We start from the raw sequence: 26,702 nt of genomic DNA, 5'->3' as shown, positions 1-26,702 counted from the left end.
ATGGGATGGGAACAGGCCTCGTGTTCTAAACCATTTTTAAGGGTTTTGCTGAGATTACAAGGGTTACAAATTGGCTCTAAGCTGAAACTGATACTCTTGTGCATGTTTAAGAAACGGCTATAAAAATCTTATTTGTTGCTTTTCTTCATGTACAACTCATAATTCTTCCATGCTGACCTGCTGACATTGCTTTCATCTCTCGAGGAAATTTGCGGCAGATGTTGTTGTAGTTGGTGCAGATATGATGGAGGCACCAGTCGGCTAGCTGGTAGGCACCATGGAACTGTGGGGAAAATAAGATATTGACATGAGTCACAGCACAACACCACAGGGTAATTTAACCAGTATTGCTAAGGAAATGACTGGGGCTACCAACAGTGCAATCCTGTACAGAATGGGTAGGGAACCTTCAGCATATGGGCCAATCTTGGCCCACCAGAGGGTCCAGCTTGACCCACAAGAACATTTCCCCCAAAACACACCTACCACTGGTAACGTCAGCTGATGGGCAGAAGGGCAGGATTTAATCTTGCATTGGCTGTGTGCCCTGTTCCCAACAGGGAACAGGATCACACAGCCAAGGCAGTGGAATTTAATCCCTGCTCATCAGTTGATCTCACTTCTTTCCTTAGTGGGAGGTGGGTGCGTGGGGGGACTCCCACACCGGCCACTGCTGCTCCTACCCTCTTGCTTAAAGGAAAAGCTGAGCTGCTGCAAAGAGCAAACACTCTTTGAAGCAGGTGAGCAGGGGGCTGGGGGTGTACCTTGCCCACCTGTCCGTCATGTGACATGTAACTGACAGGTGAGTCCCTGGTGGCAACCTGCCAATTTGGCCCCTTGAGCCAACTGATGTACAAGTTGACTGGGAAGCAAGTCTCAGAGTTCAATGTGACTGACCTCAAGGGATCACTACAGATTCACTATGACCAAGCCGTTTATTATACCTGAGCCAGCTCCAGGAACACAAGGACATCACCATCAATATCCACTAACATCTGAGTTGCTTCCATCAGACCAGACACCGTGAACTGTTCTGTAAAAACACACACATACAATAAGGTCAGAGTGCATCAGTGTGACCTCCTGACTAATAGGGCAGAATAGGTAAAGACCAATCTTTTTCTTTCAGTTTTTAAGCAAGGAAGAAACTGGATTCTAAGTTTTCTAACACAGCTGTGGGGTTATTGCTGTGGAGTTTGTTTGTTTTTAAATTACCCAGTTTGAAAAGAAATCCATATTCATTTTGTATTTGTTGAGACAAAACTGAATCCTGTTCTAACAAGCACATGGGCCTGCTTTTCTACATGAAATTTATTTTCTACATAAAATAGGCAACTCCAGAGGAAAGCAATCTTGTGGACAGTAGTGAATTGCTTATGCATTTGGTGCCACAGTATGTCAATAAATGCTAAGTGGGTTTGGACTCACCCTTGACACGATCCACAACAACATCATCAGAGCTCAGCACCTGCAGCCCACCACTCCACTGAATAAGACACAGACCCCTTCAGTGTCAGGTAGGGCCTGCCATTTTTTTAATGTTTTTGTTTTTGTTTTAAACCTTGCAAGTAAAAATCGAGCTTCTCTATCAAGGGGAGAGGTTCTAGGTCAGCCCACTCTACTTTTGTTTAAAAAGGAAACTTTTTAAACTATGGAGCATTCACAAATGTGATACTCCACCTCCTCTCTCAAGCAGAACAGTTCATTCTGCCAGCTCAGCCTCTCCTCATTCTGGGGCCTGAGAGGACAGAAGAGGGGCACAGTGTGCCACCTGCCGGCCAGACCAAGACAAGCAATGGGTCAGCCAGAAAATCACACCCTTGTTGTCTATCTCCAAGTAAGCCTGCTTTGAACACTGAAACCTATATGGCTTGCCTCAAACCCTATAATCCCATCAGTGCCTTCAGGGAAGGTTCTCCATATCATACAATGACACCTAACGACATCACACCTTCCTAAGCTAACGTCACTCCAAAAGGTGAGGAGAAGGATCAAAGCACAGTACTTTCACGCTGTTAAGCAGAAGGCACAAGCTCCTTCATTGCCCCATATTGTGCCTGATCACAGCTATGAAGTCAGTATTACCTGTCAGTGCAACTAGGTGTGGCAGACACAGGCGGTTGGCAAGAATGATAAGCTTCATGTAATCAAGGTCTGATGTGGAACAAAACTGCCCTGTGTACAGGTACTCCAGCACTGCCCTCATGCAACTCTTGCTGGTGTAAGGTAAAACCACCTGTAAGAGCAAGGACATGCACACAAGAGGGGTTAAATTCACAACATACTGAGATACAGAAAAACTGCCTAGTTGTGCTTGTCCTTCATCATACAACAACTCTTCACTTCTATTTACCCTTTCATTCAACCCAATGGTCCAGCCTGTGTACCACCTCATTTGCTCGGGCTAATGAGGGGAATTATAGAGTGTTCAGGCAGCCTAGCACAAAACTCTCTTAACAGCTATAGACTAGACTAGTGGATCATGTGATATTGCTTGAGCCCTATAAAAGCTTGCCCTGAGAATAGGCTACTCACTGGGATGGATTGTTGTTGCTTTCACAATAGAGATAGGGAACCTGCAGCTTTCCAGGTGCCCCTGGACTACAACTCCCATCATGCCAGCCCACTGGCAATGCTGACTGCAGCTGATAGAATTTTGAGTCCAACAACATCTAGAGAGCTACAGACTCCTCATCTCTTCTCTGCAGGATCTTTTTATACTTTTAGGCCAGAATGGAGCCTGTCCAGAAGACACTCACATCACTCTGAAAGCAGCCACAGTCAGTTCCTACCATCTCTTTTGTTTGGGCCCCAGGAGGGACAAGACATTGAAACTGCAAAGTTTGTGATCATTTGACTTCCTCAATAATATGCAGCAGGGCATCAGGAAGTTGCATATTTTTCACATACATCAGCATACCTAGTAAGGTACTAGCTCCTTCTCTGCATCTGGTTTACAATGTTTACATCCTGGTGAAAAAGATACATGGGCACCACCACTCCCAGGTTACAAAATTTATGTATTCTTGTAAATGGGCGTGAATTTGCCATATGAAAATGTAATAGGCAAATCAGGGTCCTAAAAGTCCCTTTGTATGTTGTTCCAAGGTTGACATAAAATAGGTAGTCTTGCACAGATGGGGTCTTTTGTCTGCCATTTGCAAGGGTTTCAGAAGGGAAAGGACTTTTCCAAAGTGCTGACCACAGTGCTGGCCAAGGACATTTTCTTTCTGAAGTTGGAAAATTCAAGCAGTATTTCTCCTCCTCACTCATTGAAATGGGACATAATCTGCATAGCTTCCATTTATTTCCATGGAGCTTGTATAAAAGGACTTCTTGGTGGGTCCTGGCTGTCTCCCACTCGGCCACCTTTACTGGCACCTAAAATCTATTGCTTGAAATGGCCACCTCATCATAGGGTTGGCTTTCAATACAATGCCCTCCTGCTTGAAGCGTGCTCAAATTGTGGGAGAAAACGTAGGAGGCACTCAGTAAAAACTGTAAGTCTTTTTAGCCAAACTGTGTCCCCAAAGCCTTATAAAAACCTCAAAAGGTCCGGGAGCTGGATACCCTATAATCTGAGCATTGCCCCCAGTCCATCCCTTATTACTGTATAAAACATAATAGGATCTTCCCCTCCAAGCCCCACATAATGGCACTTGCCCTAAAACCCTTCCTACTATCTCCCCTTTTCTTCCCTTGAGCCTGGATGCTGAGAGTACTGTGTAAAAAGCAAAAAGCAGACACTCTACTCCCTCCCGAACCCCAGGGATCTTAGCTCAGCAGCAGAAAGAAATGAAAACATTTGCTCATCAAAAGATCTGCTCAGGTGTAGTGTGGACAAAAAACTGAAGTTGCACACAGTATGAAATGGGGTCCAAGTATTAGTTGGAGCTATGTCTAAGTTGAAAAACTAGAGAGATGATAATTCAGTCTGGCGCTTTTCATGCTCACGGTGGCCTCACCTCTTGGGTTGAGCTCTCCACAAACGGACCCCCAAACATAGCAGCCATCCAGTCACAACTGGAGATTAGCAAGGGCTTGTGGGCACTGATAGCACCATCATCCAGCATAAAGGTGACATCTGCAAACAAGTAAAGAAACATAAGCAAATGTTTTTATGTTTGTGGACTGTGCTTTAGTAACAGGGAGTTGTAGCCAACTTGAGTTCTACTCAGAGTAGGCCCAACCTAAGCTAGTCATGGCCATTAACTTCAATGATCTACTCTGAATAGGACTAGCACCGTATACAACTCAGAGAAAACTAATGAGATGCTAAGGGCTAGAAGATGTCACTTCCACAAGAACATACCCCCCCCCCCAAAATACTGAAGGATTAAGTCACCTACAGCAATTTCCCCCATCTACAAAGTAATTGTGCAGATTAGCTTTGAGCTGTGAGTTTTGGGCTTATATATCTATTTGATCTTTTTCTGGGAGCTGCTATTTGGGGCTACAATCACTAACATTCAATGAAATTTCCATATCATGCCCTAATTTAGCTATGCAGCAAAGCTCATCTACAATCTCAATGGCTAGCAGGTTGTGCCAAAACCAAAAGCACAATCCTAAACACATTTACTAGGAAGTTATCACATGAAACAATAATGAGATATTTGAGTAAACATGTTGAGAATTGCTCTGTAAATGTGATGCAAAGGCTTCTAAGGCTTAAAAAGGCAATTCAGGCATCCCACAAACAGGAACTGGGTGAGGACTAAGATAATGATGATATTTCGCATAATCCAGAAATGGCTAGGACAGGAGGGAATGAATTCTCCTGACCTTTGTGTTTATTCTACAGCAGAGGTGAGGAACCTGTGGCCCTCCAGATGTTGATGAACTACAGCTCCCATAATCCCTTATTACTGGTCATGCTGGTGAGAGTTGGAGCTCAACAACATCTGGAGGACTATAGGTTCCCCACCCCTGATCTACAGGATTAATCAGAAGGGAAATTTCACTGAATGTTAGTGATTGCAGCCCCAAATAATAGCACCAGTAACAACCACCAGGCCTTCATAGCAACATAACTATATGGATGACAGGGGAATAGCAGGAAACTGGACAATGCAACAGAATTTTCTGCACTATGACTGGCAAGCAACAATACAATTAAATTGGCTCCTGCACAGGAAACAGCAAGAAGCCCTGAGTAATGGAACAGACAACCATCTGGTGGCAAAAGCAGCCTTCGTATTTATTCAGAAGAGCTATATGAGGGCCAGCTCATATATTCAGCAGAAGCAAGTGCCAAAGCTTGTTCTAGGCATTACCACTTTAAAGTGTGTGAGTATCTGCTCTCCAGCCTAAAAACAAAAAAGAGCTCGTGTTTATTCAAAACAGAGAAGAAAGACCTAACAATAATTTAATAATAATTTTAAAAATACTACTAATAATTTTATTATTATTATTTATATTGGGTTTCCCCTAGTCATTTTCCCAATGGTTTTTTTTCTCTATTAAGTAGGATTCATTTAGATAGGTGAGCTTAGAAAAAGCTAATGCTATTCAAAAAACGAACCATCTTCTTTCTGACATACTATTTACCACATGCAAGGAGTTTGATTACATGGCAGAACACTAAAAAAACCCTCAACTTGGACAATCAGAAACATTTGAAGTAGTGCAATCAAAAATTCTACTAATTCATTCTTCCTAACGGGCTTCCAATGCAACACTTAAGCCAGGGTGAGAAGAATGTCCTGTCCCACCCTGTTACTTTAGCTCATTACCCAAATTCATCTGAGCCCCCCGCATCCTGGAAATCAAACAACATTGGTCCCAATAGCCATGTCCCACAAGGCTACCCAGTGCTCTAGAGCGTACCGGAAAAAGTCCCCTTGGCCAGACACTCCTTAACCCGGTTGGTTCTCCTGACGTGGAAGGCTTTGGTGATCTCCTGGTTCATGAATGCCTCATTGTTCAGGATGTTGGCCACCATCATCCTGAGGTCAAAGACTTCTAGCAGCTCAGCAATGTGGGCAATATGCATCAGGTCCCTCTCGTTCTCGTCCAGCTCTCCTGTGTACAGATATTTGAGCACAGCCCTGAAGGGCCCCAGTTGGATGGAAGGGTCCATCTTCACCACCACCATAAGTCGGGGCTTGTATGTCATGGGGTCATCTGCCATCTCCTCCTGGATGCTGACAAAGGCACGGCTCCAAGAGGAGAGGATCCGCCCCCGTTTTAGCCCTCGTTCCCCATAGTTCTTGCCCCGCAATATCCCATCGCTGGTGGAGGCTCTAAGGCACGGTTTTTGCTGTCCGGAGCCAGCTTCCTCAGCACTCTCACAGATATCAAAACTAGCAGCTCTCAGGAGGAATTCCCGGCCATGGTGGTGCCTCTCCTCCTGATGGAGGGTCCGCTCAGCAACACCAGCCCCGGTGCTGCTTCCTGTCATCCCCTGCTGGCTCTCCTCACTCAGGTCCATCAAGAACAAGTCGTAGAACTTAGAGGAGGAGGTGGAGAGGTAGATCTTATGCGCGTAGATTTTGATTCTCTCTTGCAACACCAGGATGACATCCGCACACAAGGGGTCCTCCAGCAGGTTGGCTGGACGCTCCTCATTGTTGGAAGGAGGGTCAGGAACAATGATGATGGGTGGGGGTGGCTTGGGGGGCAAGAAAGGGGCCTGGAGCAACGGCCTCTGGACATTACGCAGGTGAGACTTCCAGAACTGGAGATGCCGGCGGGAGATGAGGGCAGCTCGGATGGCATTGTCGAAGACATCCTTAATGCCAAATTGGGCTACTACGCTGGTCTCATAATAAGGGATCCCCAGCTCTTTGGCCACCTCTCGCCCCTTCTCTGGGGGGAGAATTTCATTTGGTTTGATCGGTCTGGAGAGAGAGAGGAAAAAACCAGGAAGGGGAAAACTAGTTTTACATCTGCTCAGCAATCCAAGGCAAATGACAGAGGTAAGTCAGCCTAAGGTAGAAAAGTGGCAATTCACAAGGAGAAAACTGTCAGGTGTGGATCCTCATGATCTGGCTGTACCTGCCTTTGCCTCTGCTGCCTTTCCTCTCTTACATTTGCAGTTTCTTTTCTACTCTCCATATTCTCAGAATGTGTCCCATGGCCCTAGCCAAGGGAGATTTCTGCCTGGTACCAGAGCTAAATTGGAAGCATGAGAAGTATTATTAAAAAACAACAACACAGGTGTGGGGCCACCCAGGGAACAGTCTGCACTAGTTGCCCAGTTGTCCCTCCCCACAATGTAGATGGAGCAGGAACCTGCAGAAGCTGAAGACTTGTACACTAGAAGGTTCGATACACACTAAATCCCTGCACATACTGCCTTTCTCCTTCAACCAAGGACTATTATTCAATTTGCTTGTTCTGCTTAACTACAGTGGTCACTGGTGTCCATTGGGACTGTTAGGGAGGCCAATGACAGATGGAACCAATTCTAGTTTTGTCCCCACCCTCTTCCCTGCTGTGCTCTACAAGTGCAACAACAAGACTGAGGAGGAGGAACTGACAAGCAGCGTCACCCCCTAGACTAAGTAAGAAGGCAGCTTGGCTGGCTGAGGTTGGGGGGACAGGATCCCATTTACCCTAAAGAACCAGCTTCCATGGCCTCACTAGCGATGGCCAACCTTTCTGACAATGATGCCACAAGTCAAATCTAAATCTAGCACCCCCGCCTTTGTCTTCCATGTTACTGAGCCAGGGAGCAGGTAACAGTGTAGCACTGGAGGACAGACCTGACATTGTGCCATAGGCAAGTGAGTGAGTCTTTGTGCTCTAGCCCGGGAATGCCACAAACTCCCAGTCCTGTCGCCTATGAAATGTGGCACCTGTGATGCCCAACCACAGTTTAGTTTCCCCAGCCCACCAAAGCCATCCTTGGGTTATTTTGTACCTGGCTAAAGGTCGCCTAGCTCGATTTACTGCTTCCAGGTCAGCATAGCGAAGGTCAAGCTGGCAGCCTACAAGGATGACAGGAGCTCGGGGGCAGAAGTGCTTGATCTCTGGGTACCACATGGTCTTCACATGGTGTAAGGAGTTGGGATTAGCAATGGAGAAGCATAAGACTACAACGTCAGATCTGTGGACAGAGAGGAGGCAAGAGTTAGTTATCACTTTGGTCTCTGCAAGCCCTCTCTTTACATTAGTCAGCACCTCTTGGTGCAAGCATGCACCCTGCAGGATGACACCCAGTCCCTCCAGGTGCAATGCACACCCCAACTTTCCCCAAGGTTTTGGTGCAAATCCAGTGCTGTCCTTGCAAGTGTTTGTCCGTGTGTGTGCGTATTGCGTGTGTGTTTGTAATGGGTCTATGTGTACCCTGTGCTCATTGTTACCACTACCACCATAGTGGTACATTGCCCCCCCCCCCCATGGAGAATTCTATTTGTTCTCATGTGTGGCAAGCATTAATTTAAGTATCAGCAAATTAAGGAAGGAACTTTGGGAGAACATTGGGGCAAAGGCTAAAGCTGCTTCCTGTCCCAACAGCCCCCCGTGTTTATGGCAAGGGGTTGTCTCAGATAAAAGAGCATTTACTCTGTCCCAGATAACTTGGTTGGAGTCACTGAAAAAATGTGCCTGGTCCTATTTGCATAGCCCCCACCCCTTCATCTGCATATGTCCACTTGGGTTTCATTTCTTGGTTAAATGCTCCATGATAGCAAAACCCTAAGAGTGGGCTTTTATGTATATTTTAGGCTTGGTAACCACCCATCTTCCACTTGTTCCATCTGAGATGCCTGCTGCTACATATCAACACATAGTGTGTATTTTGAGGAAGGGCTGGTATATTGCTAGGACATTCCACTCCCCACCAGTGGAGTATAATATGAAATCACCTGCTATATCAATCTAGCCTCATATTAAGATCTTCCTCCAACACCCTGTTCCAGGTCCCCTAACTGCCTGGAATACAGGGTGTGGTTTCTTGAGACAGGGCCTTTTTAAAATTTGCACCAAATCCATGGGAACTCTTTTCCTAGAGAGGTTCAGCCTGCTCTGTCATTTCTAACTTGCAATACTTTGCAAAGGCCACTTGACTTTTGCTCTGAAGGCCTTTGTGTGATTATAATTCTTTTTATCTCTGAGTAGAGTTGAGACTATTACCTTGGCTGAGCTCTCTACTCCTTAGCATTGGTGTTCCTGTTGATGGATTAGGTTTGAGTTTCACTTGTTTAGATTATTGTTTTAATTTTGTGTAATGGATTTCAAGCATCTTGTTGCTCACTTTACATATCCATCAGGTCAGAGATCAGGCCTGGCTTCCCCTTTTGTTTCCCTTGCACATTACATATCCCATCTCTACCCTGAAGGAGTCTGTCAGTGATTGCCAGGTCTTTAAAGCATAAGTGAGGGGTGGGAGCAGGTTTTGTCTCACCACAAGAAGCACAAAGCTTTTCTCACAGCAATGAAAGACAACCGTATGGGAAAAGGTATAGGGGGTTCCATGAAGGACACCCCTCCAGGAGGGGCGAAACTGGCTCCTTTGCAGGACACAACCACCCTGCAAGATAGATCAGACTGAGACATGTTTGCTTGCACTTGACCACCCAGTGAGCGTCTAAGCCAAGACTGAATGTCTGCTCCAGGTTCATCATTAGCATTGCACCAGATAATCAATATTGACCTTCCATAAGCAAAGCGCCTGTCCTTGTGATGGTCTCCAAAGGTATCCCAAAGCCTCAAGGACACACTAACATCATCTACCACATCTCGAGAGCGCTCCAATACCTGAGAGAAGGCAAAAAGATCACATACTTCAAATGAATAGAAAGGACTAGGAGGACTGCAATGCCCAGTAGCTTTTCAGTCTGATAATCAGTGATGCAGGATTTCAGGAAAGGGCTGAATATTTTTCTCTCCACATTTCACCCCCCTCCCCAGAAATCTTTTCAATTATTTAATTTGATTGGGAGCACAATCTCAAAAGCTTCCCCCACTCCACCCACCAGAAGTATCTGAATGGAAGATTTGATTAGGGCAAAATAAATTTAATATACCTAATTTAGGCTGCAATACTACATTCACTTACCTGGGAGTAAGCTTACTAAAAGCAATGAGACTTACTTCTAAGTAGGCTTGCACTCTCACAGTATGGACACAACTATTCAATCACATGCCCTTCCCTTACATTGTTTAAATTTCAGATGGGAAAAAATGAAGGTTTACTAATTTTAGCATGTCAAAAATGAGCTATCCATTTCTGTTTATTATATATATACACAAGCTCTGTATGGACAGAAATTGGGGGGGGGGACGACTCAACTTTGAAGCTGCCCAATTTGATTAGCACTGTATTAATTACTTGAGTCAATTCATTTTATGATGATTATTATTATTTTCAAAATGGAAACTTCCTCACAGAGAAACAGAGTAGGGAAAAATGTTTTGCCCAGAATTACTGTTGATCACGGGAGGGAGTCTGATTCTCATCAAACCCAGGATTAACCAGATTAAAGTGAGGAGGTGGGAAAGGGTCGTGGCTCAATGGCAGAACATCTGCTTTGCATGCAGAAAATTCAGTGTTCCGTCCCTGGCATCTCTAGGGGGGTTGGGAGAAACCCTGGAGAGCCACTGTCAGTCATTGTAGACAATACTGGGCTAGGGGGGGGGGTTGTTGGTCTGACTCAGTATAAAGCAGTTGCTTGTGTCACTTATAAGTCCAGGTATTGATTTCCCACCAGTGAGATTTCCCAGGTGATTTATCCATTGACAAAGATACCACTCACCTCCTGGCAAACACGATACTGGTCAATGGCCCAGACTGTGGGCACATGGGTGGCAAGAAGCTGGTACTGAGTCAGTGTGGCATTACAAGCACGGGCACAAATGAGCCTGGTCTTGCCCACTGCGTTGTCCCCAACCACAACACACTTGATAGTTTCTACGTTTGGCCTTTCATAATCCATGTCAGAATCCATTAACTGGGACCTGTAGCAAGAAACACAGAAAAAACAGAACCAGACAAACAGTTTATTGAGCATTCATCTTGATTTGTTTGCACAGTCTAGGACGAGGTGATACAACTTTGCAAATGGTGTATTACATCAAGCAATAGTTTTCCCACACTTTCCAGTGCATTTCCCTCTTACTTTCCTTATTGCATGATTTATAATTCTGAAGAAAGCAGATTGGTTATGCCAGAGAAAATTGCAGGATTGGAAGTTCCTACCCCCAAAATAGCAAGAGTCTGGAATTACCCCCAGACTCTGAAATACTTACATGGTTTGGGTTCTTTCTCCGGCCAGCTGTCCAGGAGTTTAAAGTAAGGAAGGAAACTCTCCCAGGAATGCCATGTCACTGACTGTTACAGCACCCTACAACAAAGACTACCCAGCAGTAGCAGTCTTACCAGCTCACTGTTTCACAAGGGGTTGCAGGGCTGTGCTTCCTTCTGTCCTCCCTTGCTCCATACCAATCCATAAACAGAATAATTCCACACTGAGAAAACAGTGCAGCAAGAGCAGATTCCACAAGTGGATGTAAAGTCCAAAACAAACAGCACCCCGGGAGGGAGGGAGGGGGGCAGCCTTCTGGATCAGGCCATCTAGTCTATCCTATTCTCACAGTGGCCCACCAATATGCCTGTGGGAAACCCTCAAGCAGGGTCTGGGCGCAAGAGCAGCCCTCTCCCCTTCTGGACTTCCTAGCAACTCTGACTGCGTCATGTCTAGGAGCCATCGATAGCCTTATCCTCCAATCTTGCCATGGGCAAAATTTACTAAAGCAGAAAGTGGAGTTCAGAGCAAAATAAAAAATTTAGGTTTTTTTATGTCGTCCAACCAACCAACACAAAACAAAAGCTTATAAATATGAAGTAACACAAGGAAACCATGAAAGAAATTAACTCAAACAAGTATATTAAAATTTGATGTCTGAGACATAACACCTACTGGATATTTCCTTTTTAATGCACATGGGATATAGGTAAGCCAGTGCGCAGCCCTGAATTCTTCTGGTTTCTGATGGCAGGAGGATGAGCAGAGGCTACTGGACCACCTGGCCACTCTGGCAATTCACTTTGGCTTGGTAGAGACTGGTACAAAACAAGCAACCCTGGTCTTCTCCTCTGCCAAGCTCACCTCACCCAAATCCAATTCAGCAGGATTCCCACATTGTCCGAATTTGTGTCCCTCCAGACATCAGCTGAACAGAATGGCCTGCTCCAGAAATGTGTCCAAAATAATCTCCTCTTGCAGGGAGCCTTGCCCCAAGCACCAGCTCCCCAACCTGGTTGTCCCTCACAAACAAGAAGGGATCTCCCCCCCCCCCCCATGACAAGCCTGCCCTCCTCCAGACTGATGCAACCCACACTGAACCCAGAGAGCAACAAACAAGAGCCTTCATGAGGGGCTGGAGCCCAGGCAGCTCTACACCTCTCCATCCAAAGCAGGGTCCCTTTAAAATGTAATCTTTCTGAAGCATGCATCCTTAGCCTCAGATAAGACCACAGGCCCTGCCAATTCTAGCTGCCTCTGCCTCCTCCTTTTTATCTCTCATGCCTGTTCATGTGAGATTCCCCCACCCACCAGTCCCTCCCTTTCCAGCAATGGTTAAAGAAACTTCCAGATCCACCTGACTGATCATGGAATTTATCCCTTCCTTCTCTCCACCCACAGCACCACCACCCCCCGCTCCACAACCATGTGTGCTTGCACAAGTCTCTCTCTCTCTCTCTCTCTCTCTCTCTCTCTCTCTCTCTCACACACACACACACACACACACACGTGTGTGTGTGTGTGTGTGTGTGTGTGTGTGTGCATGCACTTGCATAATAGAAGCAGCCTTTGGGGCATAACAGGGCAACTGCAGAGCAGCCAAGCTCCTGCCTGTCTGCCCAAGCGGCTGCAACAACTGGCATTTGGGATGGCATATCTTACAGTGTTTCCAGTAGAGTAAAAAGCAGCAAGACTCAGGCTCCCATCTGGACTTTTTCATCCCTTGTTTTCTATGATAGGGCAGTTCACAGCAAAGCTATCCCAACTGGGGATAATCATAGCACAGAAGAATGACCCAACACAGGTTGTTGTAAGCAGGGACACCACCATGGGAGAGTATGGATATTTAGCAGTATCCTTTAGGAACATAGAAAGCTACCTTATACCAAGTTGAGCGGTATTGTCAACACTGACTAACAGAGGTTTCCCAGAGAGGTTTTCCCCATTCCTACCTGGAGATGCCAAAAACTGAACCTAGGACATTCTGCATGCAAAACAGTTACTCAAGCTTTGAACTACAGACCTTTGGTGGCAGGTATGGACACACAGACCCTGAAAACAGGAGCCCACAACCAAACAGCCAGTTTGTAGTCACTAGAGACATGAATCCTCAGCAGAGTATTTTGCCAGACATGAAGTCCAGATATGCAATGAAGCCGTGTCTTACTGAAAACAGTATTACAACACCATAGCTCAGGATGGGGTATTTAAAACACTGACATGAGGAGTCAAATGCAATCAGTTTCTTGGTGTGTTTTCAATATTAGGTTGGTACAGAAGTGAGAATGAAGGGGGGACAAAGAGCCTGTACTGTGCAGTGCTTCGAGTGTTAGGCTAGGACCTGGGAGAACCAGGTTCAAACCTGATTCAGCCATGAAATTCACTGGGTGACCTTGGGCCAGTCAAAGTATCTTAACCTAACCTACCTAGCAGGGGTGTTGTGAGGATAAAATGGAGAAGGTGGAGCACCTTGGGCTCTTTGGTGGAAAGGTGGGGTGTAAATGCAAGAAAAGAAAGAAAGAAAGAAAGAAAGAGAAAGAAAGAAAGATATAAAACCCCAAAAACAGTAATGACAACAAAAATCCACATTAAAGAGGTGCAGCTTCATCTATCCTAAAGGTACAAAGAGGATTTTCCCATGTACTTTCCTCTCATTTACAACGCAGGAAGTTCTTAAGGAAAGGCTAAATGGTGCCAGCACTGGTAATCCTTCAACCTCCATTGCATCAGGGGGACTTTGGAGGTGAAGTGCATAGCAGGCTTCTGCACAGAAAGGCTGAGCACCACCACTCAGCAATCCAGCCTGCATAAATCAGAGTGGCTGTTAGTTTTACTGGGGTGCTGCCAACTCCCCTTGGCTGAGAATCAGATCCTGCATGCAGAAGCCTGTGAGTCTTCTAACCAAGGGGCCGGACAGGTAAAAGCCTCTGGAAAGGCTTGGATAGTTCTGCCCAGTTTCATCAATTCCAAGCCATACTGCAACAACCTCCACCCCAACAACCTGATCAGTGGAAATGAGCTTTAAAATCATGGCATTACCTTTTGGGGATCTTTCTTAATCTCGGGGTTGTGGGTTCAAGGCCCACTTTGGGCAAAAAGATTCCTGCACTGCAGGGGGTTGGACGAGATGACGCTCGTGGCCCCTTCCAACATTACTATTCCACAATTCTATGATTCGGACATTTCTGGTCAAATAATTATAATTCTAAAGCTGCTGCGATGCCCATGGTATCCACCCCTCCCCCAGAGTCCTGGAAACTGGAGTTTCCCCTTCACAGAGCTGTAAACCCAAGGACCCTTAACAAACATGATACCCATTATTCTTTTTTTGGGTAAAGAGAGGAAACATGCTTTATAAATGTATGGTTTGTATGCAGTCCTAATGCCTGGCACATTGCTGAGGGTCTTTGATGCACATGGACTGAACAAATTTGCTGTTATCTGCTGCCATCTCATGTAGATGGTTGTGCAACCTGTACAGCACATAGGCGACAATTATTCACACAATTAATATTCTTGTTCAAAAACAATTTTTCACCATTTATCAAATTTGTGAGAATAAGACAACTTCTTCAGCATCTCATGTAGATGAGCTAATTTGGGGAGCTGGAGAGGTAACTGTGGCCTGACACATTTGATTAACTTACAGTACTTAATGCAAGGTTTTCTTCCTGCCATATCCTGCCTTCAAGAACTTCCACTCATCTAACAACAGAAGTGCTTCCTTGCCCAGGTATTCTTCTTGCTCTCTGCTACCATGGATATTAAGGGACGTGGGTGGCACTGTGGTCTAAACCACAGAGCCTAAGGCTTGCCGATCGGAAGGTCGGCAGTTCGAATCCCCGCAATGGGGTGAGCTCCCATTGTTCGGTCCCAGCTCCTGCCCACCTAGCAGTTCAAATGCACATCAAGTACAAGTAGATAAATAGGTACCACTCTGGCAGGAAGGTAAACAGCGTTTCCATGCGCTGGTTCGCCAGAAGCAACTTAGTCATGCTGGCCACATGACCCAGAAGCTGCACGCCGGCTCCCCCAGCCAGTAAAGCAAGATGAGCGCCGCAACTCCAGAGTCGTCCACGACTGGACCTAATGGTCAGGGGTACCTTTACCTTTACCACGGCTATTACAAGCTACAGTCAACAGAGGCCCTTGCCACACATAGAACTGCATCCCACACAACACCACTAATAGCAATGAATGGGCTATCTGGGGGAGTGTAACATCTTCTCATGAAGTGGGAATTAAGGTATATTCACAGCAGAAGCACAACCCCCATAAAAGATGTGAGAGGACTTTGTGTTGTACATGGAGAAAGAAGTGTACATTTATTGTGCGGCAAAGTGATCTTACTATTATTATAAAAGATAATTACCAAATGGTTAAAGGGGCAAGGGGGGGGGAGAAATACAGTTTAAAAGATGCAATTAATTTCTCAGCCAGTGAGTGCTGAAAAGACAGAGGGTAGTCAATGCACCACCCAGAAATAGGTCTAAAATATCTGAGTCTCAGGTACCTGTTGATGCTAACAAGAACAACAAAACAGCACTTGTGATAAAAATGTGAACACACAAGACATGCCTAGCAAAAAACAAAACAAAAACAAAAAAACATGTGCTGCCATTGTGGACACACCTTTGTGGTGTTCTATTATATTCTATAATGCTGTTGTTATTTATTGTTTGTAAGCCACTTTGAAATTCATTTGAATGAATAGCAGCATAGAAATACAATAAATCTGATCAGAACAACCATACATACTGCCTTGAACTCCTTGGAGAAAAGGAGGAGAAAATAATAAATAGGTATTATAAAGATGTTACTCATATGCTTCAGAAATATGCAGTCTGCTGAAACAAAGAACAAATTTTAGAACAGGGAAAGAATTGGGCCAGTTCCTGTTTGGTGTGCGAATAGTGGCTGCCTCTCTTTGGAGAGCCTGTGATCACAACCAAGAGGCAGAATAGATTTTCATGTATGCCCAAATCTCCTTGTGGGCTTTGGCCTCATAGCTTATTTCTTAAGCACAAAACAGGATGTGTTGAACCCCAAACCCATTTCACCCAAGTAAGCGTTAGCAGCAAGCTCTCCCTCTGTGACAGTCAGCTCCTTGGGTGTGTTAACAGTTAAAAGAACTCACTCCTAGTGGGAGCGGATTTCGAAATGAGTGTGCAAGACACGTGGGGAGGTGGAATAAAGGCAACTGAAGGCAAGTGCCATGTGAAACTCCTGCAGCAGCAGCAGCAGCAGCAGCTGTGAAGGCGGTCAGCAAACTAGCACCCATGTGACATTTAGGGGGGGACAATCCTGGCCCAGACAAATCCTATCACTGTTGTTTTGTGCCTCTCCTCTTTCCTCCCCCCTCTCCTTCCTTGCTGTTATGATTCCACTTCCCTCCCCTAAAAAGAAACCCTCTCTCCAAGGATCCCAACACCAGTAGGAGAGATAATCAAACAAGTCGTTCTTCCTCTCCATTTCAGCCCGTCTATTTCTGTAGCTCTTTTGTCTGAGTGCACAAAATCCATTAGTTGCTTTTGTTCTCTAGGACCTGCACTTAGGCTCTGTAATCGCCACCACATCCAGATGCTCGCCTCCCTCCCAGCACATCTCCTGCCACACACGCTCTCTGTCCTTATCTCCTTTGCCAACTCCCTCTTATCTCCTTTATCTCAACCCTCTCTTATTTCAATGGCAGTCTTTCGACGACTACTGGTCATTCCTGCTCATTTGATTCCGCTATGTGCCCCCTTTTTCTGTCCCTCACCCCGTCCACTCTTGGTGACATGTCCTCAGTTCCTTGCCATCAAATCTGCCCCGCTATCTCTCGGAGAGCGTAGAATTGTGCTCCTCGCAATCTGCCCCAGTCTTCGGTTGCCAAGGAAACTAGAGAATCTCTCAGGGAGCCTAACCTGTTTCCTAGCAACCGACAGGCTAAATGTGCCCCCACCCCACTCAATCTCATTTCACAAAACACAAAATGGGGGACCGGGAGAAATAGCGCAACAAAAATAATTAGTAAAAATATCCCTTGGTTACGGAGCATTTCCGGGAGGGGGGGGGGGTTGTAGAGGAAGAAGGGTGGGCGGGCTTGAACATCCCCCCCAGAGACCAGGAAGGGATGCATGGTCAAAGAACTCTGCAGATTACGATCAGTGCCTACTCTGCAAAATTATGCTAATGAAGATTGAAGAGGTAAAGCTTAATAGGAGCGATGCTTTCGCAAACGAAGCCGAGTGGGGCGCAAATACGTGTTTATTTATGTCTACCCATATGCGCGCGTGCACACACACACACACACACACACACTCTACATTACTCTCTAAGCACACTGCACATTTCTTCCACATTACAAGCACATCAAAGTACAGGAGGCTGCACGAGCAGCTGGCTTGTTTGAAGGAAGAGAGAAACCCGATACGTACACAGCTCTCCACACACTGCGAAAAGGTTTATGCAATGAAAGATATCCTGGCCAAGCCTGCCCTTGGAGCAGAACAGAGCTCTCTCCACCCTGCCCACTTTTGCTTTGTTTTCCTTTTTTGCAAATCCCACCCCAGTCCCGCCAGAGCAGCGCGACCACTCCGTTTGTTTGTTTCCCTTTTTGGCAGTGCAGCAACTACCCACAGAGACGCAAGGAAAGCACGCAGCGCTGAAGAGAAGCCGCTCTGGGTTTGAAGCCATTTCCCCAAGAAGAGCGCCAGGAGGACGCGGTGCTCTTTGGAGAGGCTCGTGCAATCTGGGCGCGCCTAGAATCTCTCACCCGCGCACACGCCCGGGGAAACGCTGCTCCCCTTTCGCTTTCACCGACCCCACCTAAAATCGGCACTATTGACCCTAATCGCAAAGCGGACCCTCGACCCTGGCCTGACCCTGCAATAACCGATGGGAGGCCGAGGGAGTCCCGCGGGGGTCGCTTTACTTACGCCAACACATACGAAGGGGCAATTTGCAGCGGAAAGAGCCGACCTCTTCCCCGGAGACATGATGGTGGCGGTCACGAGCGCCCAGCTCGGATCCTGCTCTGCCGGGCGGGATGCTGAATTCTCCGGCTCAGATGCTCTGACAGAACAGTCGGCGTCGCGGAGGCGCCCCTTCGCGCGGCGTCGGCAGCCGCTGCCTCTTCCTCAGCAGCATCTTCCTCGCCCCAGGCCGGCTGCGCCCCCTCCTCGGCCGGCGATGCTCCGCCCTCCTCCCTCCCTCCCTGGCGGCCGCGGGGCGACTGAGCGGCGGGCGGCGGGCGGCGGCGGGGCGCGAACTGCAGTCCGGCGCGGAGACTCGCCCACCGCCTATTTTCATTCACAAAAAAAGGAGAGCCCCCTCCCGGGAGCGCCGCGCAAGCTCCGCCCCGCAGCCCCGCCGCCGCCGCCGCTCATTGGCCGAAAGCGGGCAAAACAGGGGCCAGGCGGCGCGCCGGCCGGGCCTTCCGGGGAGGGGGCGCTTGCCACGGGCTTCGGGGGGCGGAAGGAGGAGGGATGCAGCTCAAGCAGCCGCTCTTACCACACACTTCCCCTCCGGGCTTCCCGCCCTGCTGCAACGTCCCCAACCCTGTACATCCCCCCCCCCCCCGCGCACCTTTCCCCTTCTCTACATCTTGGGCCATTCATCCCTTTCTCATCGCTCTCCGCCCCAATTTCTGTGGAAGGCAGCAGAGGCTCTTTAGGAGCGAGCAGGGCAGAAACAACAATAAGAAAAGCGTCGTGTACCACAGTTACCTAACATCAAGCTCTGTTAAATTGGGGGGGGGGCAGAATTATACAATAGCAAAAGCCCTTCCCTAAGTTCAGGAATTCCTGTAGGGCTGGAGCGTCCCAAGGGGGCTGCTGGGACTTAGAAAAGCCTCGTTCTGCTATTGACATGGATACCCTGGGAAGGAGAGGGGAGTTAAGAACATCCAGCCTAGATGTTAGATGTCCCCAAATGGTCTCGCAGGTAGATCAAGATGAATATGGCAAAAACAAAAACAGCCCTCAAATAGAGAGAGTGCAATGGTAAACAGGCGGGGGGGGGGGGACTTCAGACCTGAGATGAAATCAAGCATATTTGGTAGGTATATGCAGTTTTCTACATTCTTCCAGCTCCTTATGTAATTGTTACCCTTGCATTATACAATCAGATACATAAACAAGCCAGTTTTCTTTATATCCGTTTATTGTTTCTTCATCAGTCTTAACCTGCCCATCCCCTCATCTATCCACCTCCTTTGCCTGTTTGCTGTCCCTGATACTGAGTACCTATGAAAGGGGAAAATGTTTTTATGCCTTAGCTTGACAGTGTCCAGTAAAAATGCTTCTCTCAAGCCTTCCCAATGCCCTCTTCACTTTTTCTAACGGATGTTTCTGGTATCTAGTTTGTACCTACCCATTCTTCATATGTTCCCAGTCAGTTTGACTTCATACTAAAGTTCCTATCATAATGCACACCAGAGAGCACTCAAAAGACTTATTGCGCTCAGTGGAGAATGAACACTCCACATCCAAGGATTCTGCCTTCAGCTCTACAGAGAGACTGGGTCCCCCTCCCATACTATGGCCATTGCAAAGAAGGGTGTGTACTTTCCAACAATTGCAAGTCACATAGTAAGTGGATCAGGGCCAGTATTGTCATCTGAAGCTAATTGCATGCCAAGTTATGCAGATCTGAGATACAATTTCTTTTCAAGGAAGCTGCAGGAGTGACTTTTCTCTCTCTGCCCCTTCTTATGCCTCCTCTGGGCACTGACAAAACAAGACCACTAAGTTTCTGCCTGCAGTAGCCTTGGGCTCTAGGGATGTCTGACAGAGGAACAAGTGGCACATATTCCTTCCTTCCCAATGCAACAGAACCACACAAGATTCAAAAGCAAAATATATGTCTGGTTGGTTCCTTTGCACAAACGGAGTGCATGGCTGTATTTTGCAAGGCTGGCCGCCTTTTAGCAGGGCCTGGTCCAGACGGCTTTATCTCACCTCCATGGCCTTATACCAGGTCAGATTTCATCAACCCTGATCGTTAACAGCTCTTCAGAGTCTCTTGCAGAGCTCTCTCTCAACCCATCACCTGCTCCCTTTTCACCTGGAGATGCCTGGGAATCGGGGGCTGAACCTGGGGCACTCTGCGCTGCCACTCAGCTACGGTCTCTCCCCACAAGTCCACAGAATGTATGTGGGCTAAGGAGCACCCTCCCTATACTTCACCTCTAGCAAAAGTCTGGACCAGTCTCCTCTGCTCCCCTGCGCGCCCTGGCCTCAAGCACACAGCCCAGCGGGACGGATTCTCTTGCAGCACTCTACGCCCCCCGACAAAGCTCTGCCCCACTCGACTGCTTCCATCCTGGCGTTGCTTTGCTGCCCTTCCCGCCCCCTCCTCCCCGCAGGATGAGGACAGAGACGAAAAGCTCAAGTCATCACTGGAGCCTGACCAATGGGAGGCGGATCAGCGCCCCAGCTCCGCCGCAGCCAAGACCAGCTGCTGCGATCCAGCATCTTGAGATCATGTGATCCCTCATTGTCCTCACTCAAGGCTCGTTCCCCCCCCCCTCCATGCATAACCAAAATAAACTTGTCCCTGCTCTCTTCCTGTTAGGATCAGCGGAGCCGCGGCCCTTCCGAGCCGCTCCAAGGGCCGGCGCTGATGCAAAGGCGCGTCAATTCGCGTCAGCGCTCCGGCAGCATCTCCCTCCCTCCCTCCCCGCCTCCCTGCGCACCTTTGCAGCCCGGGCACAGCAGCCTCGGCCTGCGCCCCCGCGCCCCTTCCCTCCCCGCCAGCCCCCGGCCCCCTTTCTCACCGGACTCGTAAGACGGGGATCTCTCTCTCCATAGCAGAAGAACCTAGGCTTCCTCGACGGGGCGGGGGTCCTGGAGGGCTGTGTTGGGTTTCGGAATGCCGGCTCCCCAGCCAAGCCCGCCAGCACCGAGGCCACCGGCTTCAAGCCCCAAGCTGTTTATTTCCCTGCATTGGGCTGGAATGAAAGCTGCAGGCAGCTGAGACGCAGGTTTTAGCTTCCTTCTCCGACAGGGTCACGGGGGAAGGGACGCATAAAAGCTCGCTTGCCAGCCGCATGATTTGGCTTATTTTACTCCTTTCGTAGCAGGTGCTTAATTGTGGCATAAAGAGTTCCTGGCAGCTTTCGCCGCTAGCCTCATTCCGGACTGGCCCCCTGCCTGGTGCAAAACAATAGCACAATTGTGACTTGGGTCAAAACAATTCTCGCTCCATGTTAACTGCTAGAGGACAACACCAGAGCTGGGGGCTGGCATTCCCCCTCTTTCTTTTCCCAGTAGGAGGCGCCGAGGAGTACAATAAGGAGAGGAGGAGGAAATACGTACAATACTGCTACTGGGAAGAGGGGGAGATGAAAAAAACGGAGTTACAGCTATTCCAGCTATGCTCTTTTAGCTCCACAAAGCAGTTTTGCACAGGGGTATACTAGGGGTTGGCCTCCATCCAGGGTCCAGGCCTAGCAGGGTGAAATAATTGTCCCTCTCCACACTGATACATCCTAGATTAAGCCCCTGGTTCTACATGCTCACCCAGTTTAGTCCCCTTTGCCATGATAGGCAGCAGAAAATGCACATTCTGCACCAAAACAATCCGTTTTCTACAACACTTAACTCTGTGTATACCAAACTCAAGAATTTAGAGAACTACTTGAAGGTGCCATCTCTGACACTAAGAAGTAGGATTCCCAGCTGACCAGAAACAACCCCTCCCTGAAACCAAACTAACCCCAAATCATTCTGGCCTGCTCTTGGGCTTGTTGTAGTGGCAGATGTGCAGAAATCAGCAGGAGAAGCTTTTCACAGCAGGGAGATAAACACTGCCATCTGCTAATCTGCACATCATCAGGCTGCAATTTGAAGCACAGCTAGAAAGGGGTGGGTGGAAAGTTGGCATCTCTACTGAGCAAGTCTGCAGCGCTGGCCCAACCATTAGGTAGAGTGAGATGTCTGCCTCAGGCAGCAGATGGTGAGAAGCAGACAGAATGCTTTGTCCCATGCCCCCTGCTCCTCTGTGTCTCCAAAGCTAATCTGCTGCCCTCAAGTGCAGTAGACAACATTGTCCTGTTGCTCAGGTTTTGTACATGGGATTGAGAATTGGTGCCATGTTGTTCTTCACTTCAAGCAGCAAAATGTCTTACCCTGCAGGTGTTGGCCTAGCCAGTAAATAGATGGGGGATTCTTAGGAACACTGTGGTTATCAACATTAATATAGTTCTATTCATATATTACAAAATGTGAATGTGCATGACCTACCGCCATTAAACACATGACTCTTGAGAGCAAGCAAAACGTGAGCTGCACTTTCTGTTTTTACCAGCCAGTGGAATGTTGCCAAAAGGCATTTGCGTGTGGGAGATGCCCACACTGTACATGTGGACCCAGTTTGTGTTCCTCTGCCTCTCAAGCTCCTTTGAAAGCCTGGCACAAGCCACACAGCAAGAAGAAAGTGCTGTGCACTTCCTGCTTCTCCGCAATCATATGATGTCTGAAGGTAATGAAGGGCAGGGACAGGGCTTTAAACGTAGCAAGTGCAAAGGAATTATGCAATTCTTGTTAAATTACATCATCCTGGCTGCAGAATAATATTGGATCACCATTCCTTGGCAGGGGTTGGGCTCATGTTTGAAATGTGTAGAAAAAAAATCACAATGAGGCAACCTAAATATTGAAAGAGAAGAAAGGAAGCCAAGGGGTATAAGAGGAGGAACTGGGCTTAGGGGAAAACAGGGAAGCAAATGATTCAAAATATATTGCTGCTCTTGGTCTCTCTTAGCAATGATTGAATTTCCAAAACTAAAAGCTCTCTCAGTACATAACACAGACCTTATTAAACTTGGATTGATTAAATCTGAAAAGTGTGATGCAACCTTCTAAAACATTGTAAGTTCCTATGTAAAGCACATGCGGATGGATTTGGCACAAAATGGAGATATGAATTGAAAGTAGTGGTGTATATAAGAATGATGTAATAGACACACTGACAGCACCAACCCTTACCATGTCCACTCAGAACAGACATTGAATTAGCATGCTGGAATAGGATAAGGGAGACTCTGACAGCATGTTGACTTAAGTCCTAGTAACAGGAAATGCTCTCCCAACTGAATCAATGTGTGAGCAAGTCTATGGTGACTAGCTCCTTCATACTGTATGCAGGAAGGTTTCCTTGCTGCAGATACTTGGGCTGTACATTTAGATGCCTTAGGTGGTATGTGTGTGTCAAATTGGTGCGCAACACATTAACATTTCTTTTGAACAGTCAGGAATACAGTTTTTGTGTACATGTGATTCACAAGTATGTGTACCTAAAAAGGTAAAGGGACCCTTGACCATTAGGTCCAGTTGTGACTGACTCTGGGGTTGCAGCGCTCATCTCGCTTTATTGGCTGAGGGAGCCGGCGTAAGGCACCTTCCCATGTTCTGCTGCTTCATAGTCAAGAGGCATAGGTGGCATTGTGGGTTAAACCACAGAGACTAGGGCTTGCTGATCAGAAGGTCAGCGGTTCGAATCCCTGCGACGGGGTGAGCTCCCGTTGCTCGGTCCCTGCTCCTGCCAACCTAACAGTTCGAAAGCATGTCAAAGTGCAAGTAGCTAAATAGGTACCACTCTGGCAGGAAGGTAAACGGCGTTTCTATGCGCTGCTCTGGTTTCGCCAGAAGCGGCTTAGTCATGCTGGCCACATGACCCAGAAAAAACTGTCTGTGGACAAACGCCGGCTCCCTCGGCCTATAGAGCAAGATGAGCACCGCAACCCCAGAGTCATCTGCGACTGGACCTTTACCTTTATCGTAAATATATATTTTCTCCGCAAAAGCTATTTACAGAACTTCCAATTGTGTAAATTGTGTATCCTCTCATTTGGCCCTATGCAATGGGCACTTATCTACCACCTGTCCAAATTGCTTAAAAACTACAACCCATCCTACAGTTTCTTGGGGGTTCTGAAGAAGCTGGCATTTGTCTGAGCTGAAAGGGAACACACACACACGTCACCAACGCAGTTTCAGCTCCAAGTCAAAAGCTGGATTTGACCAAAATCAGGGGCTGAATTCCCCTCCCCCCGCGCTGCCTTCTGCTTTTATCACAGCTGTAATTAAAATGCAGTTTGTTCTCTGTTTCCATGTATCCCTGATATAAGCCTCTTGATCTTATCCCCAAAGATTCCCCATCTGCCCTGCTTGTTAATCGTCCTTGTTCCAGGCAGATAACTCCAAACTCAAATGCAAGATTCTGTGTTGCTTTGTCCTGAGCACTGCAACAACCACAGGTCAAACAGGGAGGTATCCTGAGGGCGTATGGTGGGGAGGGCAGAATTTCAGGCAACCCTAGAGAGAAAGCTTCTAGAAATTATCTGATTCATCTGTAATGCATTAAGAAATGCATTATTTACCATCCAGTTTTGCTGACTTTCCCCAGATTAACAATCACAGTTTCCTAATTGAAGTGCAATCCCAACAAGACAAAGTACTGTGGGCTTGTCTGACCATGGAGCTGGTGGCCCACCTTGTGGTTTCCTATAACTGGTCTTCAGAAGCATTACTGCCTCTGACTATGGAGGCAGAGCATAGCAGTCATAGTTAGTAGCTGTTGGTAGCCTTATTTGCCATAAAAATTTCCAGTTCTGCTCTACAGCCTCCCCAAGTTGGTGGCCTCCTGCCCCCAGTTGTTGTGGCAGCTCCCTTCTGGACCAAGGGAAAGCCTTGCCACAGTTGCACGTATGTCTGGTGACAGGGCTGGCCCAAGACATTTTGGCACCTGAGGCAGACCCCAAGAACTGGGAATTGTAGCTCAGGGTGTGTGTGTCTCCTGACTACTTTCAGAACTGTTAATGAACTACTGTTCCCAGGATTCTTTGGGGTGAGGCCATGACTGTTAAAGCAGTATCAGGGTGCTTTAAGTGTATGGTATGGTTGTGGCTGGCAGACTGAGGTTGGTGGGGCAGTGCCCTGTTCGCTCTCATGGACTAGTCTCTACTGTGGTATATAAATTCAATTAATAATAATAATACTGCATGTAGCTGTTCCTGTGTTGATAGCATTGATGGAGGCCCTTGGTCTGAAGGAACAAGTGAGAAGCCTTTTCAGTTGCAGCTTCCTGGCTTTGAATTGTTCTGCCTAGGGAGATCTGGATGGTGCCTACGCTTAATGCCATTTTGGTATCTTTTATTCTTCCTAGAGCTTTTTAAACATCATTCATATCTGATTTTATCTATCCTTTATTTTCTTTTATTCTCCAATTCCTGTTGCTTTACCATTCTGCTGCTTTAATTTTGTTGTTGCAGGTTCAGATATGTGTTGTTTTTACTGGTTGGGAGCTGCACAGAGAGTTTTTATCAAAGAATTATAGAGTTGGAAGGGACCCTGATGATCATCTAGTCCAACCCCCTGCAATGCAGAAATATGCAGCTGTCCCTTATGGAGATCAAACCTGCCCCCTTGGTGCTATCAGCACCACACTCTAACTAACTAAGCTATAATGAGACACCCTATATAACAAGATACTAGGGTATGCATTTATCAGTCATCTTACTAAGTCCTTCCACCTTGTTTGCTTTGGTGGAATCTACACACATATAAAAACCATTCTGAAAATGCTTTTTAAAAAAGGGTTTTTAAAAATACATTGAATTTTCCATAAGGCTCACCATTACCATCTAGTGTCACATTGTATATTAAAACTCACTTAAAACTTTTTATTTGGCCCTGTATAGCTGAGTCCTTTGCCTCCCAAAATCCCACTGGGTCTGCCCAGCCTCAGTGTTACACATTACCCAGAATTCTTTATGCCAGCACTAGAAATACGCTCCATTACTTAGCTCTGGTGCTTTGTACTAGGCTGGGCAGACATTCCAGCCAGTTGACTGGTGAGGGGATCAGATCTGAGGAGAATCCTGAGGGTTGGATCAAAAGGCTTAGAGGGCCACATTTAGCCCCTGGATCTGAGGTTCACCATCTTTGCTACACACTCTTAACTAAAATCCTTTGTGCCTTTTTGTAAACTCCAGTACACAGTCAACATATTCCAAATTCCTCAATGTCCCTGCTTAACCTCAGCTGTGTGTTTTTGGCACAGCTGCTACAGTATAATACCCAGAAGCCCTTGAATTGTATGCTTGACTTTAAATAGCTACCAATTAAACACTCCAAAGTTGTAATTTTAATTGTTGTTGTAAGGTGCCCTGAGAGGTGCTTTGCACCAGAAGGGCAGGATATAAAGGTTTTAATACATACAAGCAAATGTTTTAAAAGTTCTACCCACCTTTTCCAGTTCTCTCTGGATGCTTTAGCCCAGAGGCTTGCAGGAAACCTTACAAAGCCCCCATTTAGTCTGGCTGATCTCTTGAGAGCTTGATGTATTTGCTGCCAGACCCCTGTCAGCATTTGACAGACAACTCTGAGTCAGCTTGGTGAGGCTGCAGTTTAAGAACAATCCCCTAGAGGTAAAGTTCACATTCTGTTCACAAAGGGCAAGGGACTGTCTTGGTGGAAAGGAAATCAGTGCACACTTCAAGATCAGACATTCAGTTCCTTTCAC

General features: G+C 47.0%; 1 protein-coding gene across 6 annotated transcripts in view; it reads right to left on the bottom strand.

Moving 5' to 3' along the window:
• RHOBTB2 (Rho related BTB domain containing 2) overlaps nucleotides 1-26,702 on the bottom strand; it is a 49,779-nt gene that overhangs the window by 1,561 nt on the left and 21,516 nt on the right. For 4 of the 6 annotated variants that reach the window (XM_077919534.1, XM_077919533.1, XM_028707941.2 and 1 more), the window contains exons 3-10: nucleotides 10,704-10,905; nucleotides 9,602-9,705; nucleotides 7,868-8,053; nucleotides 5,830-6,842; nucleotides 3,966-4,084; nucleotides 2,086-2,236; nucleotides 945-1,033; nucleotides 178-283 (exon numbers count right to left, since the gene is read on the bottom strand). In XM_077919534.1, coding sequence (XP_077775660.1) covers nucleotides 178-283; nucleotides 945-1,033; nucleotides 2,086-2,236; nucleotides 3,966-4,084; nucleotides 5,830-6,842; nucleotides 7,868-8,053; nucleotides 9,602-9,705; nucleotides 10,704-10,905 — 1,970 coding nt within the window. Of the gene's footprint in view, nucleotides 1-177; nucleotides 284-944; nucleotides 1,034-2,085; nucleotides 2,237-3,965; nucleotides 4,085-5,829; nucleotides 6,843-7,867; nucleotides 8,054-9,601; nucleotides 9,706-10,703; nucleotides 10,906-18,112; nucleotides 18,374-20,952; nucleotides 21,170-26,702 lie in introns of those variants that run through there. The other 2 variants (XM_028707942.2, XM_028707943.2) reach the window with 2 other exon arrangements.

This window comes from Podarcis muralis, chromosome 15 (assembly GCF_964188315.1).
Source record: "Podarcis muralis chromosome 15, rPodMur119.hap1.1, whole genome shotgun sequence".
Taxonomy (NCBI): Eukaryota; Metazoa; Chordata; class Lepidosauria; order Squamata; family Lacertidae; genus Podarcis; species Podarcis muralis.
This window is presented reverse-complemented; position numbering and strand designations above follow the sequence as displayed.